At 41.1% G+C, this 21,025-nt stretch overlaps 1 protein-coding gene across 2 annotated transcripts in view; it reads left to right on the top strand.

Moving 5' to 3' along the window:
- The window catches only part of LOC148845896 (FRIGIDA-like protein 3), a 45,898-nt gene extending 25,201 nt beyond the window's left edge, over nt 1-20,697 (top strand). For both annotated transcript variants that reach the window (XM_088956322.1, XM_088956323.1), the window contains one exon: nt 20,052-20,697. In XM_088956322.1, the coding sequence (XP_088812448.1) occupies nt 20,052-20,462 (411 nt within the window). In that variant the 3' untranslated portion in view covers nt 20,463-20,697. The remainder of the gene's footprint in view (nt 1-20,051) is intronic.
- Nucleotides 20,698-21,025: the final 328 nt, after the last annotated feature.

The following is a 21,025-nucleotide window of genomic DNA, read 5'->3' as shown; positions in this document are numbered from 1 at the left end:
ATGTTTCAGTGCAATATCTCTTATATTCTTTTTATTTTTTCCTTATACTGAAATTACCCATGCATGTTCTTCTTTTTATTATTTAACTTTATATGTTTTTTGGTGAAGCATTAACTTGGTCCTTCATTGAAGCCTCAAAAGGTAATAGAAGAGAGATCTATTGACAAAAACCTTTTAATTGAATACTATTAGTGTGACCACATCTTGAAGCTTCTTACTCCAAGATTCTGCTTTATATAGTCAAGATGCCATTTATCTCCATATAATGGAATCCAAAGAGCATAACATCCAGATATGCTAATACGTAGCCACCTCAACTATGGAACATACTCAATGTTACTGGTGTATTTGTTGTCTATTCGTTACATGCATGATGCATCCTTTTCTGATTGGTCAGTATTTATTTGAAACTAACAGAATGCGATTTTGGTTTGTTGGTGCAACTTAAAACTATGTTGTGCTCATAGGTTGAGATTGACCAAGTAATTTACTGACAAGTTTGTGCCATGGAACCATGTAGGAATGTATTAGAGAATTGCAGTCTAAGACCCTGCCAAGACACTAGATAGATGGGGACCAACATTGGATAATGACCTTTTACATCCAATTGTTGGACAGTTGGAGGTTATAAGGGCATACTTGTAATATTGATAAACTTCTGGGGACTTGTATGTATTTATGGGAGGAGGAGGGACCTATGTGTAATTATGATAAGTTGGGCCTTTTGCTTATTTAATCCATTGGTTGTGTTGGATAAGGGTTGAATGAAAGTGGATGTTTGGTTGTGAGACTGTAGAGAGGTTGGTTATGTATCTCCTACTCTCATGTTTGATATTTTTTCCTCTTCCAATGGATGTAGGCTACTGAGCTGAACCACATTAAATCTTGGTGTTTCCTCTCTTCTTCCGATTTTTTGCTTGGTTTACTATTCTTTCTTCTGCTGGTTGACACCAATAATGACATGGTGCTCCCTCTTCCATTTTCACACTTCCTGTACCTATGGGTAATATATATTAATAGTGGGAGTTATCACTTCAGGACAACTATAGAAGCCTTGGCAACAGAAAACTTTTAAGTGTCATTTATTCTAGTTTTTTATTGATTAAACCATAGCCTAAAATCTCTGGTAGTTGAATTTCTAGCCTGTGCTACCTTTTTGATTGGTAAAATCATAGGCAAAATCTTTGGACCAAATTACTCAATGCTTAGTAATCATGTCCAAACTACAATTCATTTTGCAAAATTTTAACTTTTTTTCTGGAATGCTTGTTGGTTATTGTGTCAAGTTAAACATTGTAGGTGGGAGTGTGGACCAACTATAATACCAAGTCACCTGAGAAAAAGGGATCTTAAATGATTATTGTTGAAATAATTTAGTTGTTGGTGTTAGGGTCTGTTTGGATACTTAAAGCGTTTTTTATTTCTATTTTTTTACTTCTGTTATGTCTGTTATTGTACTCACTTATTCCAGGGGCACAAGGGTCTTTTCCCTTATTTTTGCCAACCTATATATATTATAATAAAAGCTGGCGCCGCTAGCACTGTTACATTGCCAATCCCTTCTCTTCTCTTCTCCCTTCTCTCTTCTTCTTCTCTTCTCTTCTCTTCCTCTTATTTCTGGCCAGCCACACTGTCAAGATGGTATCAGAGCAGGAATACTGACTGAGAGAACAGATCGAATAAACTTCACTGAGAGAACAAACCGAATAGACTTCACCCTTCCAACTTGCTGAATCTGGGCGGAACAGAGATCTGAATCTGGACTGAGGAAAACAGATCTACAATTGGTACAATCCTTCATTTTTTCTCTTCCTTACCCTCCTTGGTCATGTACCAAGTGAAAAAACCAAATGAATCTGGGCTGCTGAATGCTGTCAGATCTTTATACCTCTGTTTTTTGGGATCGTGTGATCCGGTTCCTGTGTTAAGGCGACTGTAGGTCAAGGATGACCTGTTATCTCAATTATTTGGCTTGATTATAAGTGTTAAGGATCTCTCCTGCTGATTAATGTTCTTAGACATTCTAGAAGGCTGGTAGGTTGGGACTGTTAAACCGTACAATCTGAAATCTGTCGAATATTGCTTTCTTTTTGTCCTGAAATTGGTACTGTTTGTGCTCAGACTGTTTTCAAACCCAAGTGTGTAGGTGTGGACTGAGTGGAGCATTTTTTGTGGAGTAAGGAGGGGTCCTAAGTCCGGTGTTTGGGACTGATTGTCTGTTTTGACCATGTCATCTGAGAATTCTGCTACTTCAGAGATTTCAGGGAGCCACAATGGAGTGAGTGGGGGAATGGATATGAATTTCCCCATGGCTGTTATTCCCTTTGATGGTCTGAACTCCCTTGAGTGGTCTAGGGGAATAAAACTCTACATCACTACTAGGGGGAAAATATGATACATCAATGGGAGAGTGAAGGAACCGAAGTACAGAAGTGCTGAATATGATAGGTGGAACCAAGAGAATAGTATGGTGATGTCTTGGCTCTTGGTTTCCATGCTGCCACAGGTAAAGAAGACTTTTATGTGGGCTGAAACTGCTTGTGAGATATGGGAACAAGCGAAGTCCCACCTATTCAAAGCAGAGACACTATGCCAAGATATATCAACTGCAAGCTGAATCCTCTACTTGCAAGCAGTGGGAGAGGAGTCTCTCGATGTACTATTCTGATTTGACATCGATATGGAAAGAACTTGATCACTATCAGAATGTGAATTGGAAGTATGATGAAGATGCAAAGGCGTATAAGTCACTTGTATCTCAGCAACTGGTCTTTGCCTTTCTCCTAGGGCTGAATCCTTCATACGAGTCCATCGGGGTGCAGATCTTGGGTAGTAAAGACTTTCCATCAATTCATGAGGTGTATGCCTTAGTGCAGTCAGAAGAGAGTAGAAGAAGTGTGATGAATTGTGTAGAAGGGGAGTAAGTTGCCCTAGCTGTCTGGGGAAATTTAGATACAAATGTCGGAGGTGTATTTAAAAAAGGTGACTCAGAAAAAAACAGATGATAAAAGTAAACTTTGGTGCACTCACTGCCAGTAGACACGACACACGAGAGATACATGTTGGGATCTCCATGGAAAACCTAAATGGGCACAGGATTTGGGTAAGAAGTCAACATTTGATCAGGGCAAGAAACCAAGCCAACAGAATAAAAAAAAGTATAACTCAGCTAATATGGCATCAACTCCTTTCGTGAACATTTGGAATTGTATGGTAGGACTCTCCGCTAGATAGATTTTGGTCCTACTCCCTCTACCTCTTTTGCGTCTACATCAGGTAATGCTGCCACTACCTTCCATGTGTCATCTCATGCCACTGATTCTCCTTGGGTTATTGACTCCAGAGCTTCAAACCACATGACCGGTAAGTCAAATTTATTTCAGACATATAACCTTCTCTCTGGGAGAGATAAGGTGAGACTAGCTGATGGCTCTTTTTCTACCATAGCTGGCCAAGGTACCATACCTCTCCCACTTGGCCTTACCCTTCATAATGTATTGCATGTTTCGAAATTACCTATTAATTTGCTATCTATTAGTAGTACAATTCACTCATTGAATTGTTCAGTCACTTTTTTTTTTCCGTCTTCATGTGTGTTTCAGGATTTGGCCTCAGGGAAGACGATTGGTAGATGAAGCATGGTGGATGGTCTCTACGTGTTGGATAATAAAGCTGGTCTTGTGGCTACAGAGTCCATGAGTTTGTCAAGTGAGAGTCAAGCCTATTTCTGGCATGGTCGTCTAGGTCATCTTTCTTTTGAGTCATTAAAAGTTATGTTTCCAAAGTTGTTTGAGTTCTTGTCAGTGAGTCAGTTACAGTGTCAGACATGTCAATTGAGTAAACATTGTAGAAGTTCTTTACCTTTGCGAAATAAAAGATTTGAATTTCCATTTCATATTGTTTATTCTGATGTTTGGGGCCCTGTTACTCTACCCATGAGGCTGGATATAAGTACTTCATTTCCTTGATTGATGATTATTCTAGATACACCTGGGTTTACCCCATGCGATCTCGAGATGAAGTGCCAAAAATTGTGAAAGACTTTCAACGCATGGTGTTCACTCAGTTCCAAACGGAAATCCATATCTTATAGTCGGACAATGCGAAGGAATACTTCCATAGTGATCTCATGGAGTTTTTTGCTTCGAGTGGGTCACTTCAGCGAAGCTCTTGTGCCAGGAAACCCCAACAAAATGGTGTTGCTGAACGAAAGAACCGTCACCTTCTCGAAGTAACTCGTGGCTTATTAATTCATATAAATGTGCCAAAACGTTTTTGGATGGATGCAGTCTTGTGTGCTACATACATCATCAACCGCATGCCCTCTCGGTTACTAGAGTATAAGGCCCCACATCAGCTTTTGTTTCCTACAGCTCCATTGTCCACCATTCCGATGCGTGTTTTTGGGTGTCGTTGCTTTGTCCATAACCTGACCCCTACTCGAGGTAAGCTTGATCCTCGGGCTATTCCTTGTGTTTTCCATGGTTACCCTTTATCTCAAAAGGGGTATCGCTGCTATGATCCTACCTCTCGCAAGTACTATGTCTCCATTGATGTATCTTTCTTTGAGAATCAACTTTTTTTTTTCGATTTCTCCTCAGGGGGAGAGTAGGGTTGAGGAGAAACATGCAACTCAAATTCAACTACCTCCTTTACCCGATCCTTCTCCATTCCAGGTTTTTCATCGTCACCATAAAAGCCAGCAGAGTTCAAGAGCTGTGGAACCTGACACTATGTAACCAACATCATCGGTTTCACCAGAGGCAGATCCGTCTCATTAGCCAAGTACACTTGCTCCTATTGATATGTCTGTTTCTCTAAATGTTGATTCACCTGTCATCAATGATCTTGATATTCCTATTGCTAAGAGAAAAGGGTATTAGGTCTTGTACCACTAATCATCCTATCTCTAATTTTGTGTCCTATGATCATGTTTCACCTTCATTCTGTGCATTCATCTCTTCTGTGGATAGTGTCCCCGTTCCTAAAAATGTGGCAGAAGCTTTGTCTAAACCTGAATGGACAGATGCAATGCAGGAAGAAATTGATGCTTTACACAAAAATGGCACTTGGGAGTTGGTGGACCTTCCTTAAGGGAAGGAACCAGTGGGTTGCAAGTGGGTGTTCACAGTGAAACACAAGGCTGATGGAACTGTTGAAAGGTACAAGGCTAGACTGGTAGCAAGAGGCTTTACACAGGTATATGGAGTGGACTATGTAGAGACTTTTGCTCCAGTAGCCAAGATGAACTCTATCAGGATCCTTCTTTCATTGGCAGCAAATCTTGACTGGGAACTTCACTAATTGGACATCAAAAATGCTTTCTTGAATGGTGACTTGGAAGACGAAGTGTACATGACCCAACCTCCAGGGTTCTGTGCCAAAGGCAGTGAACAAAAGGTGTGTAGGTTAAAAAAATCTTTATATGGGTTGAAACAATCACCTCGGGCTTGGTTTAGTAAGTTCCATTTAGCAGTTCACCATATGGGGTTCAAACAATGCTAATCAGATCACACTCTATTTGTGAAAAGAGGTGAAGGGAAAATTGCAGATCTTATTGTGTATGTGGATGACATAGTGATCACAAGAGATTGGGAGGCTGGAATACAGAGACTAAAAAAATTCTTAGCCACTCAATTTGAGGTGAAAGATCTAGGCCCCTTACGTTATTTCCTTGGAACTGAAGTTGCCCACTCTCACAAGGGCATCTTTATTTCCCAACGAAAATATGTATTAGATCTACTAGAAGATACATGCAAGTTGGGGGTAAAACCAATTGACTCACCAATTGAATCTAATCATCATTTGGGAGACAATCAGGGAGAGTTCTTGAAAGATGTGAAGAAGTTCCAGAGACTCGTAGTGAGACTTTTGTATTTGTCTATGACCAGGCCTGATATTGCTTATGCAATGGGTGTCTTTAGTCAGTTCATGCACAATCCTAGGACAACTCACTTTGAAGCTGTAGAGAGGATCCTGAGATACCTCAAGAAGTTTCCCGAAGCTGGTTTGTTGTTCTAGAAACATGGTCACTTAAAGGTGAAAGTATATATATTGATGTATATTGGGCAGGAGCAGTCAATGACCGAAAATCTACCCGTGGGTATTGTGCCTTTGTAGGAGGAAACCTGGTCACATGGAGAAGTAAAAAACAAAGTGTGGTGGCTAGATCTAGTGCTGAAGTAGAGTATAGAGCGATGTCTCATGGGGTTGTTGAAATCATGTGGATAAGAAATCTGTTAGGTGAACTGGGTTTTGTAGTGAGCAATCCTATGTCACTCTACTGTGACAATAAAACTGCCATCAATATTGTTGCTAACCAGTCCTGCATGATAGGACGAAACACATTGAAGTGGACAAGCATTTTATTAGAGAAAAACTTGTAAATGGAGAAGTGTGTACTCCATATGTCAGCTCAGAAGAACAACTTGCAGATATCTTCACCAAAGGTCTTCATCATGTGCGGCACAAAGATTTGTGTGACAAGTTGGGCATGATTGACATTTATGCTTCATCTTGAGGGGGAGTGTTGAAATAATTTAGTTGGTATTAGGGTCTGTTTGGCTAGTTAAAGCATTTTTTATTTCCTTTTTTTTACTTCTGTTATGTCTGTTATTGTACTATAGCAGGGGCACAAGGGCCTTTTCCCTTCTTATTTCTGCTGCCCTATATATATTATAATAAAAGCTGGTGCCGCCAACACTGTTACATTGCCAATCCCTTCTCTTCTCTTCTTCCTTCTCTCTTTTTCTTCTCTTCTCTTCTCTTCCTCTTGTTTCTGGCTGGCCACACTGTCAAGAATTATTTCATGTCCTTAAAATTCCATGTGAGTCTTGGGTCCTGAATGAAGACTTGGGCGATGGAATCCTTTGGTTGGTGTGGTCAGAGATTTGGGTCCATCAAGTTTGGTTTGGATTAATATTTTTGGGACTCCTTTGCATGCCTGGTGTTTTCAAATGTTTAAAGCAGTGGGGGAAGCTTGCGATAGGTTCATGGTGGAACCTTGTTGCTGTGTGCATTTTGGTGGAAGTGTTTGAAATACATTCCATTCTTTCATCTTTATCACTTCGATTTGTTGGATAGAACTATGATTTGAGGCTTTTTGTTGAAGGCTTTATCTGATGAGGTGGGTTGATAATTTGGATTCGTGGAGGGAAGAGAATGGGAGAAGTCCTAATGAGATTGCTGAGTTTGTCGAGAAGTTGAGAGGTCAGTTTTGAATAGGGTGGTTTAGAGGTTGAAGATGAGGTTAGTTTGGGTGTTTTGGACAATCTGCCTATCCTGAACAAAGTCCCCTTGGAATTTGGAAATAATTGAAGGAAGCGCTTTCTTTATCCTTATTCCTTAAAGACAGCACTTTAGGCTGCATTTGTTTAAGGTGTAAATGAGAATCGGGGTAAACTTTACACCCCGATTCGATTTTGCAAACGTTTGGTAGAGGTGTTAATATACATCGTCAAACGGTGTAAAAATCCATTCTTGTCAATATATCCATAAAAAATTAGTGGAAAGTTATCATCAATTTTATCGATGTAAAACTTTACCTTCCTCTGTCCAACAGTCACCTTGGGTCTCCTCTCTGTCTTGCAACGGGCTCCCCTGTTCTCTCTCTGGGATTTGACGTTAGCAGTGAGCAGTGAGATCCAACTCTCTATGAGATTCAACATTAGCAGCGAGCGGTGAGAGACCCAACTCTGTCCATGCGGAGCATCAAGCAGTGAACCCAACTCTATTACATTAGCAACGAGCAGTGAGACCCAACTCCATCCATGCCTAGCATTGAGCAAAGAGACCGAACTCCGTTATAGTAGCAGCAAGCAAACACTTCCCTGAAGCAGTCGCTCGGTTCGGGAATCTCCTTGAGCGGTGAGACCCAGTTGCTTGGTTCAAGAATCTCCTTGAGCAGTGAGACCCAACTCTCGTCTCTTACAAGTGAACACTTCCCTGAAGCAGTCATTTTTAGTAGCGGTTGTTGCTCTGTCGAGATCCAGTTTTTATGTGAAATTCCCTAATTTTCTGTCTCTGGTGCGTTTCTCCACCTTTAATCAAATAGCTTTTTAATTTTGTAAATCTCTTTCAAGTAAAATCAAATACCCTTATTCTTCTTATTTTATTTGGTAAAGGAGAGCTATTTACACTGTGACAACCAAACATTATCAGCATAAAAATTCAAACCCACTTGGTTCCGTTTTCCATCGACCATTGAACTGGCACTATCATTTTCATTGGTGTAAAAGTGAATTTACACCTCAAACAAATGCAGCCTTAGCAATTATTTTATAAATGCTAGTAACCAAGCTGATGGGTTTGAAATCCTTTGGATGACTGGCATTAGACTTTTTTGGCACTGGGGTAAAAATAGTGGAATTCATTCTTGGATTAATTATTCCCCTCCTGTGAAACTCTAGTAACACTTTGATCAAATCATTTTAACAATCCTGGTAGAAAGCCATTGTAAATCCATCTGGACCTGGGTTGGCAAAAATTACTTCCTCGATTTCCTCTTGCTCATGCCTTTTTTCCAAGAGTTGGAATTGAGAAGCTTCAAGTAACTCCCAATCAAGCCTATCAGCTGATCATTTTTCACCAAGTGGCCTCAAATAGATTAATTTGAAGTGATCCACAAAGGCCTTCGCTATCTCTGCCTGATCTATCACTTCAATGCCATATATTTCTAAGCAAGAAATCAATTTTTTTTCTTCTTCTACCATTGGCAATTGCATGGAAGAATTTGGCGTTACCATCCCTTTAATCTTTTTCTCCCTCTATTTTTGTTTTGAACTTATTTCCTCCCTTAGCAAGGTCTCCTCAAGTTCCTTTTTTAGGTTGAGTCTCAAGCCTCTTTTCTTTTAAGAATCCTTCTACTTCCTTTCTATCTAACTCAGTCTGTGAAATCAAACTAGCCTTCTTCTCCTCCAGTCTCCCAAATTGCAATTTGTTCCATTCTTTTATATTTGCCTTCAACTTTTGTAACTTCTTAATAAATCTCTGCCCCTTCCAATTAGGCAATTGCAATTGCTCACTCCACCACTCTTTCACCCTTTGTTTAAAGTTAGGAAGTGTAAACCACATATTTTTAAAATAGAAAGGGGTAGGGCCACCTACAACACCCAACCGGAATACATTGATCGACCAGGGATCAAAGTGATTCTAGGCAGAGTACTTCCTAGTGAACCATTCCAATGTTCTACCCAATTAAGAGACACCAAAAATCTATCCAGTTTAGAGCAAGTAGGATTTTCTTGAAGATTTGATCAAGTAAACCTAGATTGCCCCAAAGGGATATCTGTCAAATTAAAGGTATCAATAAACTAATTGAATCTTCTCATACTGGTTGCTATCCTCTGTCTTGTACTGTTTGTTTTCTTTGCAAATCTTATCACATTGAAATCATCTCCTACATACCATGGCCCCTTCCACAGACCCCTAATATCTACTAACTGTTCCTACATTAAGTTTCTTTCCTTGTAAGAATTTGGTCCATGAACATTGGTTAGAACCCATTCAAACCCATCCTGAACAATTTTCAATTTCACTGACAACTCCCTATTAGCTCCCTGGTGCATTGTACTACCTCTTCCTTCCACACAGTTACTAAACCCCCTGAAGCTCCCCAAGATGGATTAAAGCTCCACTTGACATCTCTCTCCCCCAAAACTTCTAATCCATCTCCTATTCAATCTCCTGGATTTTAGACTCTCAAATCAAAAGAACATCAGGCTTTTTCTTCCTAAGTAATTCCTTAATCGCTCTCCTCTTTTCTGCACTTCCTAACCCCCTAACATCCCAACTGATAATTTTCATTGTAACACTTGAATAAGACCTAACCCTTCTGCCTCCACTCGCACTAAACTCTCTATCTCCTTCAATATCATTGATTAATTTCTCCACTTCATTTATCCTTCTCCATTTTCCTCCCTGCTCCTTCGTATATGCCTTAATTTCCTTAGAAGGGTTTACTTTCAAAACCCATATTAACAGCTAACTCTTCCATTACATCCTTTTTAATGTTCTCTATGCTTCCTATATCTACCTCTTCTTCTGACTCCATCTCCTTATTAATTATTCTTCCACTATAATCCTTTACACCACCCACTTCTCCCCCCCCCCCCCCCCCCTTTTTTTTTTTATCAGCAGCAGAAAAAAAATTATTATTAATTCAGGAAAAATTTACAATAATATGAGTAGCCTCGGCTATCCCAAACTCTTAGGGCAATAGAAGAACCATATTCTTACAGTTACAGATGAGCCCAAAAACAATTCCCTCTATTAACCCCTTGCTTAGCAAAATAATCAGCTAAGCTATTTGCTGATCTAGGTACCCATTGCACATTCACCTGCATATCTTTTGAAAATCTTTTAAATTTCCTAATCTTATTTCTGAAATACCATGGAGTTTTATCGTTATCTTTCATCCAGCTAATGATCTCCTTTGAATCTCCTTCAACCAACAACTTCCTGATCCCTATCTCCCATGCCTTTTGGACCCCAAATACTGCCTTTAGTTCTGCACCCGTTGAGTCCCCTTGTCCTATATGCCCAGAATACAGGAACACTAATTTTCCTTCACCCCTCCCATTACAGCTCCGCCCGGATTACCAAGACAGCTCTCGTCAAAATTCAACTTGAAAAAATCATCCATTGGTGGTTCCCAGATTACCATTTGTTTCTTCTTAGCTGAAAAAATCATCAAATGTGAAATCAAGAAACAAGTTTGCTGTCTTCACCCAATGTGTCACCTTTACCATTATAATTTCAACCAGAGACCGTTTACTCCTTTTTTTCTCCTAAAAATTTCTCTTGTTTCTTTCTTCCCACAATGTCCAGATCAGTGCAGCTCTTGTGCACTTCCAAAGCAATCTTCCCCTCTTCCTTGGCCAGCTGAAAGTCGAGGGATCAAACAATTTATCCAAGCTGAAAGGAGTGTTCCACCTGCAACCAAACAAGGAAAAAAGCCAATCCCAAATACAACAAGCAAAAGGACAGGAAATGAGTAAGTGATGAGCAAATTCACCATTTGATTCACACAGGACACACCAGTTTGGAGATAGGAACCAACCAGGTCTCCTCTGTAAAAAGTCATGAGCATTGATTGCACCATGGTAAACCTCCTAATAGAAAGCACTCACACCTAGGGGGGATTGGACGACACCACACTTAACAGGGAAAGATATAGGAAGTAAAGGAGAGGAAGCCATCATTTTAAAGGAGGCATAAGTGAAATTTCTAGAGGAATTACCCATCCATAATCGGCTGTCCACTCTGCTATTATTGATAAAAACACCATCCAATAACAGAAGCAATTGCAACACCAGGTCCACCTCTGAACCCCTCACATTCCTATGGAAACCCAAATTCCAACCAGATCCAGACTGAGAAGGGGAATGAACCAGGAACTCAGATATGGCCCAATCCTCGAAAGATCAAACAGCAAACAGTGAAGGAAAAGACTCCATTAAAGGAGTTTTTCCTAACCATAGATCCTCCCAAAATCTGATTTTGTTTTCCTATTTGGTATCATATCTAGTATGAGGCAAAAAGTGTGGAAGAATTTTGTGGATAGCCTTCCAAGGAGAGGCACTAGAAACCCTGTTAGATATTCCAGCATCCCAACTGTTCTCTAAAAGCCCATGAATGCTCACTACCGATTTATGCCAAAGTTTGTCTGTCTCCCTTGGAAATCTCCAAAGCCATCTCCCTAATAGAGCCTAGTTCTTTTCCTTCGGTCTTTCCAAACCCAACCCACCACACTCTTTCCTTCTACATACCACCTCCCATCTAATTAAGTGATTTTTCTTTTCCTCCCCAGGTTCCAATAGAAAGTCCCTCATTATTTTCTCAATTTTTTTTTTCACAATGGTTTGAGGCATGTAGAAGAGTGGATTTAATAAGAGTTATTCTACCTCCCAAGGAGATATAGTTTCTTTTCCAACCTGCTAATTTCCTTTCAAATTTCTCCACAATTGGGTCCTAAAAAGACAACACTCTAAGATTATCTCAATGGCCATCCACTTGAAGTACACCCTAATTCCCTAGCCCAATCATTGATCTCAGAATGATTGAAATTGCTTCCAGCAACCTCACTCTTGCTAAGATTTACCTTTAAATTTGTCACTCTCTCAAAGAGATTCACCAACAATCTCAAATTCCTGCATCGTGTTCTCCCCCCTTTTCACAAAAAATTATGAGGTCATATGCAAATTGTAGATGGGTCACCCTTGCACTATCTCTTCCTATCCTCCATCCCTTTATTAGCCCTTTCTCATCCACTTTCAAGATCAATCTACTAAACACTTCCGCAATGAGAGTAAATAGGAAGGGGGAAAGTGGGTTCCCTTGCCTCACTCCCCTTAGGGCACTAAAAAAGTCTTCTACTCTCCCTTTCACCAACATTGAAAAGTGGCAAGTCTCCAGGCATCCCTTTATCCATTTGCACTATTTTGCACCAAATCCCCATTTAACCATAATTTCAATCAGGAACTCCCAATCCACATAATCATAAGCCTTCACTAAGTCCAATTTGCACACAATTCCTTTCCTGCCCGACTTTTTAAGGTCTTCAACACATTCGTTGGCAATAAGGATTTGATCACTAATTTGCCTACCTGATTGAACGCCCCTTGGAAATAAGAAATAATTGAAGGAAGAACCATTTTCAGTTGCAAAGAACTTATCTCCCTATTTTCCTACTCTTCCTTCTTTCCTCCTCCCCCAGCTCTCTCTTTCTAAAAGAATCCACCTTCCCTTATCTACCTCCTTGTTCTCTTCACCTTTTCACTGCACACTCCTTCAATTCTTCTTTCTGGAATCACCTCAGTAGCCTCTGAACTCTGATTGGGCATGTCAAGGACTTGAAGGGGTGCTGGAGAGTCTGAGCAAGCAGCTACACCAGTGTAAGTGGCAAAAACTGAAATGACTGGGTTTCCTGGATTACCTGGAGAGGAAAACAATTGAGGCAAGACTTATGATGGATTCTGAATTGGCTCCCTATTCTGTTCACATTCACTGACCCCTTCCTCACTATAGCCAATCTAACATTTTAAAGGGAAGCACTAGTGCATCCTTCTGTAACAAACTCCATCCTGCCTCCCCAACCAATATTTTAGTGCAAGTAGTCTAGTTCAAATGCAAATCCACTGTCTGGATACCCTGATCTTGCTGCTGATTTGTTAATGCTTCTCGCCCTCTCCTCTTCTTTGATTCTTGTGTACCCCCTACTTTCTTGGTTTGAACTCTCATCACCTTCACTTGACCTGATTTGCACCTCTGTAGTTTTAACTAGAGTTTCAATGTTCACCTGTTCACCTTCCACCTTTTCCAACTTCTGGGCTTCACCGCTTTCTTCTACCTCCTCTGGAAACTGTGTATAACTCACTCTTTCCGAATCGAAGAGGTCTGATAAGAGGTAGCCATCTTGCTCCAGTAGCACTTGAACTGTCTTCTATACTCCCAATACTCAATTCATCATCAAAATGCCTCTCTTCCTCTGTCTTTCCCACAGTTGATCCAGTTGCTGTCACTGCCATCGTCCTTGCCAACATCTTTACTCCTTGAATATCTTGGGTTGGGTTGATCCTAGTTAGGGGTTTGGAATTTTACCTACTGTAGCAAATTGGAAGTTAAAGCCTTAGACCTGTTAACCATCAATGGGGATGATGATAGGCAGAGCTTATCGTTCCCCATTGACTTGACGAAATTGCTCTGGCGTGTGATTTTTAAGTTCACCTCCCGAATTTCTATTAAATTCAAAAGATTTTGAAATCTTTTCATTAACAGTGTAATGGGATGCTTCGTCTCCTTTTGCTGCCTTTACAGCTCCCTCATTTAACACTCCAATTAGTTTCATCTTGCTCCCCTCTCCTCTTGCCACGTAGCCTCCATCCCTCAATGTCAGCTTCTTTTTCAACCTTAAGCCCAGCCCTCCAGAGAGTTGCTTTATTAGCTTTCAAGGTTACCCACAGTCTATCCATCGTCCTTTAGCGAAAAGATTCAGAGCTCATGGGATCAACTCTAGTTTATCTCCCAGAATCTTCATTCTCACAGCAAGAAGATCAGTGGTATTAACAGCTTCTAACACCCCTCCACAAATTGCTGCAATTTGGAAGCTTCCTCATTCAAGGTCCTATTCTCTGCCCTAACAAACCATTTTCTCTGTGCTAAATCCTCCAAAGCCTCTACAGTCTTAATCCATCCTTGTTTTCCCCTTCTCTCTGGAAAACAACCAATCTTTCTTCTTTCTTTCCTAAAAGTTCCAATCAGCGTAATAAAAATGTTTCTGTTATTACCTTTCACTATGCTAGAGACTTTTCCTTCCTTTCTAATTTCACTCTCCCAACCTGGTGTGATAGCAGTCATAATCACCCAATTGATAAATCCCTTGAACCAATCTATAGCTTCTTTGACCAAGATCACTATCAATTTCTTTGTTCTCTCTAACTTTCAGTGCTCAACCTTCATTTGTTTCCTTGAGCAAGAAGTTTTTCTTTTCTACCATCATCTCCTTTCTCTATTTTGTCGCTGGTTTGAAGCTCTCAATCCCTGAGTTCCTAGCTGTCATTTTGTTACTAGGTTGGCTCAACCTATTGACACCAACCATCTGCATCAGTTGACCTAACAAAAAGCATATTGTTCACATTACTAAAATATTTTCGCGGCTGAATCTTGCATTGGTTGGGGCAGGTCATGTAAAAGAGAAAAAGGAGGATAAGAATGTTGGCGTCAGAGAACCCTTCTAGGGTAAAGCCACTGATCATTAGTTCGGATGCTAGATAGTGAATTTGGCTCAAGAGAAGAAGTGGGGAAGGGAGCAAGGTTGATGGGAGACTGATAGGTCTTTAGAAGAAAAAAAGTGGAAAAGAGGGGAAGGAAGGAATGTGGGAAGGTGCAGGAAGAAAGGTATAAGAGTGGAAAAGTGTGGGAAATCATTGAAAGAGTGTTTAAGGAAGTGGAAGGGAAGCTGATCTGGAGGAGGGAAGGGGAGGAAGGAAGAGAGGAGGGGTTAGTGGAGAGGAGGGAACGGAATGAGGGTAGAGATGGAGAGGATTATGGCGAGAGAGCAAGGAAGGATGGAGGTAACATGAAAGGGAGGAAGGATGGAGAGGAAAAAACAGAGGTGGGACTAGAGGAGAGGAAGGAAGGGCAGGTGGACAGAGATGGAGGGGATTCTATAGGAAGGGTAGGGGTGGAGGACTCGGTGAGAGAAGACATGATAGCAGAATTTGTAGGGAAGTTGGGTTGTAGGCTGGAAGATTTGAATGAGTTGAAAGAAAGTTTACAGAAGAGGAAGAAGCAGATCATAACAAAGAAGAGGAGATTGAGTGAAGTAGAGAGATTGAAGAGAGATGTAGGAGACAAGAAGCTCGGGGTAAAAGGAGATAGAAGGAAAGGGGGAAAGTAGTGGGTAGGTGGCAAGGGGTTTTAAAAAAGAAGCGGAATGAAGATTCTTAGTTGGAATGTGAGGGGAATTGGGGGTGCAAAGAAGAGAGCAACAATAAAAGAGGTAATAAGATGGTATGACCCAGACATTGTGCTGTTGCAAGAGTCTAAGAGAATGGAGTTTAATGACAAGTGGGCAAGGAGTGTATGGGAAGCCAAGGGGATTAGCTGGGTGGCGGCTCCATCGTGGGGTGCTTCCGGAGGGATTGTAACAATGTGGAAGATGGATGTGGTTGAAGGTTTGGAGGAGTTGATCGGAAAGTACTCGGTTTCCATGAAGTTTAAGCAGCAAGAGGATGATTATATGTGGGTGCTCACAAATGTTTATGGACCGAATGACTACAGAGAGGGGAGCTGTGGGAGGAATTGGCTGATGTGAGGGTTGTGGGATGGGCCTTGGTGCATGGGTGGGGATTTCAATGTGATCAGATTCTCGGAGGAGTCCAATAAGGTTAACCAGAGGGTGACAAAAAGCATGAGGAAGTTTAATAGTTTTGTGGATGCTAAAGAGATTCCCCTAGCACATAAGGCATTTACATGGTCAAATCTCCAATCTAGACCCATTTGCTCTAAGCTGGATAGATTCCTGTTCTCTTTGGATTGGGAAGAACATTGGGGAACCTTGGCTTCTAGAGCTCTCCCAAGGGTGACCTCAGATACTGGCCCATAGTGTTATGTAAGGAGGAAAGAAGGTGTGGAGGTCCTACCCCCTTTAGATTTGAAAATATGTGGTTACTTCATCCAGGGATCCTAACAAAGTGAGGGAATGGTGGCACGAGTGTAACCACCAACTTTCCTAACAAAGTGAGGGAGTGGTGGCACGAGTGTAACCCGCTGGTGGAGTGGGAGGGGATGAGATTCCATAAGAAACTACAATTCTTGAAAGCAAGAATCAAGGAGTGGAATTTGATGGAGTTTGGGAGGATAGAAGAAAGAAAGGGAGACTTGATGGATAAGATTGAAAGCCTTGACTCTAAAGAGGAAAGGGGAGAATTTGGAGAGGAAGACAAGGACCTCAGGAGAGATTTGAGAAGACAGTTAGAGGACTACCTGCACAAGGAGGAAATTAGCTGGAGGCAAAAATCTCGATGTAAATGGTTGCAAGAGGGAGGCAGAAACACTAGGTATTTCCACTCTCTAGCAGATGGCAGGAGAAGGAAGAACTCTATTTCCAAATTGGTAGTAGATGGAGTTGAGTTAGTACAACAAGAGGATATTGCCAGGGCCTGTGTGGAGCACTTCAAATCTATTCTAAGAAGGCCTGTGAGTAGAAGGGTGTGGGTAGAAGGTTTGGATTAGCCAGATGTAGGGGTGGAGAACAGGAGAAGGTTGGAAAGAAGCTTTAATCTAGAAGAGATCAAGGAGGCTGTGTTTTCTATGGATAGAACAAAAGCTCCAGGCCCGGATGGGTTCATAATGGATTTTTATCAGGATTGTTGGGATATCTTGAAAGATGATCTCTTGCGGGTGTTTGAGGAGTTTTTCAGGAGAGGAATTGTCAATCTGGGTGTGAACTCTACATTTATAGCTTTAATTCCAAAAAAGAAAGATGCATCCCACCTGAAGGATTTTAGGCCAATTAGCTTGGTTAATAGATTGTATAAGATCATTGCAAAAGTGTTGTCTTTGAGGTTGAAGAAGGTACTGCCAGATATCATTGTACACTATCAAGGAGCTTTTGTGAGTGAGACAAATTACAGATCATATTTTAATTGCTAATGAGAGTGTGGAGAAATTTAAGAGGGATAAGAAGAAGGGAGATAGTGTGTAGGAGTAAGTCATGTGGTGGTTTGTGGCTTGGGAGTATTAGGAGAAGGAATTTGACTCTGTTGGGGAAGTGGTTGTGGAGGTTTCCTATGGAGAAGGAGAAGCTATGGGCTAGAATAGTGGCCAGTATACATGGGCTGGAGCACAATGGATGGGATGTTGGAATCAGAGCTAGAACCACAAGCAATTCTCCTTGGAAAGCCATTCATGACTTGCTACCAGTTTTCTTCCCTAATATCAAGTATGACTTGAATTCCGGTAACTCCATAAAATTTTGGAAACAAACCTGGGTGGGGAGCGCCCCTCTAAAGGATCAATTTCCGTCTTTGTATGCTCTTTCTGATTTGAAAAATGAGTCGATCTCGTCTTTCACCATCCTGTCCTCTTCCACTTCTGGGATTGGGTGGAACTTGGGTTCTAAGAAGGGATTTGAGGGACTCAGACTTCAACAGTATTTCGAGCCTTATTGCACTTCTTGATAACGTTGTCTTAGACCCCACTAGGGCGGATTCTAGAATTTGGACACCTACCCCCAATGGCATTTTCTCTTGTGCTTCATTCTTCAAAGTCTTAAGTCAGTCCACTAGTCCTACCCTTCCCCCTTTCCCTGTTGGTGAGGTTTGGTGCAGAGCTATAGCCCCTAGGGTTGGTAGTTTTTGTTGGGAAGCCTATCTGGAAAGAATCAACACTGGTGATCTATTCTAAAAGAAGAGACCCAATACTTGCTTGTCACCTCAGTGGTGTGTTCTATGTAAAGAAGATGGGGAGACTGGTTTTCACCTACTGGTGTCTTGCCACTTCGCGAGGTTAATTTGGGATTGGGCTTTCTCCTTATTTGGATGCAGCTGAAATCCCCCATCAGACTTGCAGGGCCTTTTCTCCCCTTCCTTTTTCAGGTGGCGGATAAAAAGGGGAAGGACAGTGTGGAGAGGACTAAGGGCTACAGTATGTTGGACACTATGGGAAGAAAGAAACTCCATGATATTCTTAGAAACTCAGAGAGGAGCAGATCTGAGGGCTATCATACATATTAGGGTGGTACAGTGGCTGAAATCTTTGGAACTATTCACAGATTACACTGTGGATGACATGTTGAGGAAGTGGGGTGAAATTGCAAATTGCACGCAGACCAAGTCAGTAATGAGTGTGGCTTGGACCCCCCCCCCCCCTTGGTGGATTCTTGAAATTAAACTTTGATGGGTGTAGTAGGGGAACTCGGGACAATCGGAGATCGGGGATGTTTTTAGGGGTGAAAATGGGGTCATCTCTGCTATGTTCTCAGGCCCAATTGGAGTGGGTGACTCCCTTAGAGCTGAGATCTTTGCAGTTATGGAAGGAGTCCGGAAAGCTAAGGAATTGAACATCAAGAAACTCATAATTGAAGGGGATTCAGAGGTGGTGATAGGGTGGCTGACTAAAGATCAAAATGATTTATGGAAGTACAATAATGAGAGGAGGAAATTCAAGTGGCTGGTGCGGGAGATGGAAGTGAAGGCTTGTTGGATTAAAAGATCGGCTAATTCCCTAGCTGACGGTTTAGCTAAACAAGGGGCAGAAAGGGATTCTTTGTTTTGGGCTAAGCTGTAACGTTAGTGTCTTTTTCTTTTTTCCTTTCTTGAAGCTCTTTGTAACTCTTGGAAGATAAGTGTGTATGTCTTCCACTTGTAAATTTTCTACTGATGAATTAATGAAAGTGTTATTGATAAAAAAAAAGTGGAAAAGAGAGGATGTCTGGTTCTTGAGAAAATTGTTGAGAAAAACGTTCAAGTTGGCAAAGTCTTGGTTTGTTCTTTTTGGGTGGTGAGCCTTTTGCTAAAAGAGCAATTGAAGAGTTCGAGAGGAGGGAAGAGAGTTGAAGGTTTCAGTTGGGGAATGGGGAGAAGCCTGGAACAAGGCTGATGTTGGCCAGGAGGAGATGTTCAAGGGGGAGGATTAGAGGTGGCTCTCATTGGTGTTTCTCTGTCTGGTTTTGTTGCTAGTTGGTGGTGGTTTTTGGATTTGGGGGTCAGGGGTTGGTTGTGTTTGTTGTTTGGGTGGTTGCGGGAGGGCTCTGTTGTTGTTTTGTTTTGGAGTCGTCTTGTTTGTTTTGGTGGTTGTAAGCTGTATCTCAGGTGTTTTTCTTTCTTTCTCAGGTGATAGCTTATCACCTTTCATTCTTGTATTCTCTTTTTTCTTTTTAATGAATTGTTCTTTATTATCAAAAAAATTCCTCTGCATCGTGCATTGGTCATGGCAGGTCAGTGGGGCCAATATTTGTTCATGTCTAAGCCATGAACAATACAAATCTTCACATCAAGAACTAAAATGTGGGAATGCTAATATATGAATAATTTTTAGGTGAAAATAACTGATGTCATTGGAAAAGAATTACAATTCCAGCTGGCTTTGATTGTACTGATTAAATTATCTGAATTGGTAACTCTCTGGACAAATTAAGGTGTGAAAGATGATTTAGTCTGCCATTATGTTTAGGGTTCGACTATGATACCAGAAGGATATGATATCCGAAAAACTTCTGACCAATCAACTGGAATTGTAAATGTGGTAGCCAATCAGGTGTTATTTATCAAAATTCATGGGTGGGTTTTGATTGGTCAAAACTCTTCCCATTACCATGTCTTTCCCACATCATAGATTTTTCCTTTATGTTTATCATATTATATATGTAATTGCCTTCTGTTGCATATCTATTCATATATTCTTTCGTTTCTATCATTCTTAAGCTCATGATTGATTATATGGGATCAAGATGATGATGATGATGATGATATTGGTTTTTTGATCAGCATGATGATAATTACACTTAACTAACTCATCTGGCATTCTCTTACATAATTACTTTGTCTCAGAATGAGGTGAATGAGCGAGAACTCAGTGCCCTTAAGGCAGTGATCAAATGCATTGAAGATCACAAGCTTGAGGAGCAGTATCCAGTGGACCCCCTCCATAAAAGGGTGGCCCAACTTGAGAAGGCAAAGGCTGACAAGAAGAGAGTGGCCGAAACTGCAAAACCCCAATCCAAGAGGCCCCGTGCTAATGGTGGGGGATATGGGCCCCGGGTCACTAACATCCCTGATAAGAGCTTCTATACTAGAGCACCTGATAGGTATCCACCGTACATGTATGACAGGCCATATGTCTACCCTGGACACACTGACAACCACGGTTCTTCACTTCTGGCTTCTGCCTATAGCCTCTCTCCTAGCCATGGCAACTACTTTGGAAATGGGTATCAGTACCAAGCCCCATATCTTCATTAGTTCAGATGGTAAGAGCTGATCCTCTCTTTTTAACTGGTAGTCTTTTAACCTTTGGGAGATCTTTGGGTGTTGCTATGTATTAAAAATCTATCTAAAGAAAATGATAAACAAAAGTCTCTGTTTATTGTATCCGAGTGTATAAGCTGACTTCTTTCAAGTCATTCCTAACATATGCACTTTGCTTGATATTTTATACTTTCGTCTTAATCTTCTGTACATCAATAAGTTTCATTTCCTTTGTTGTTTCTTGTCTTTGATCAAGCAAAAATGTGTCAACTTAACGGATGGTTTGGTGGGTTCATCTGTATCTATTCTGTCAGATTGCTAACCAGAAGAAGCTGGCACTAGCTTGGTGCCTCCTTGCAGAATCCAAAGAGAAGAATCTGTGTTGGCACCACGCGACCTATAGATATGGTGAACGAGGGGCTCCTGTCTCTGCACTGGTAGAGAATGTTAAAGCTGATTAAAATTCGTTTAAGAATTAAGAAAAACAGGCCATTCTTTGTGGTTTTGTGGACCGGGGGGGGGGGGGGGGGGCGATATACTACAGCGTACACTAAATA

Source organism: Nelumbo lutea, chromosome 7 (genome assembly GCF_056320005.1).
Source record: "Nelumbo lutea isolate HS-2025 chromosome 7, American lotus-T2T, whole genome shotgun sequence".
Lineage (NCBI taxonomy): Eukaryota > Viridiplantae > Streptophyta > Magnoliopsida > Proteales > Nelumbonaceae > Nelumbo > Nelumbo lutea.
The sequence above is the reverse complement of the archived record's forward strand: the minus strand, read 5'-3'. Positions and strand labels throughout refer to the sequence as shown.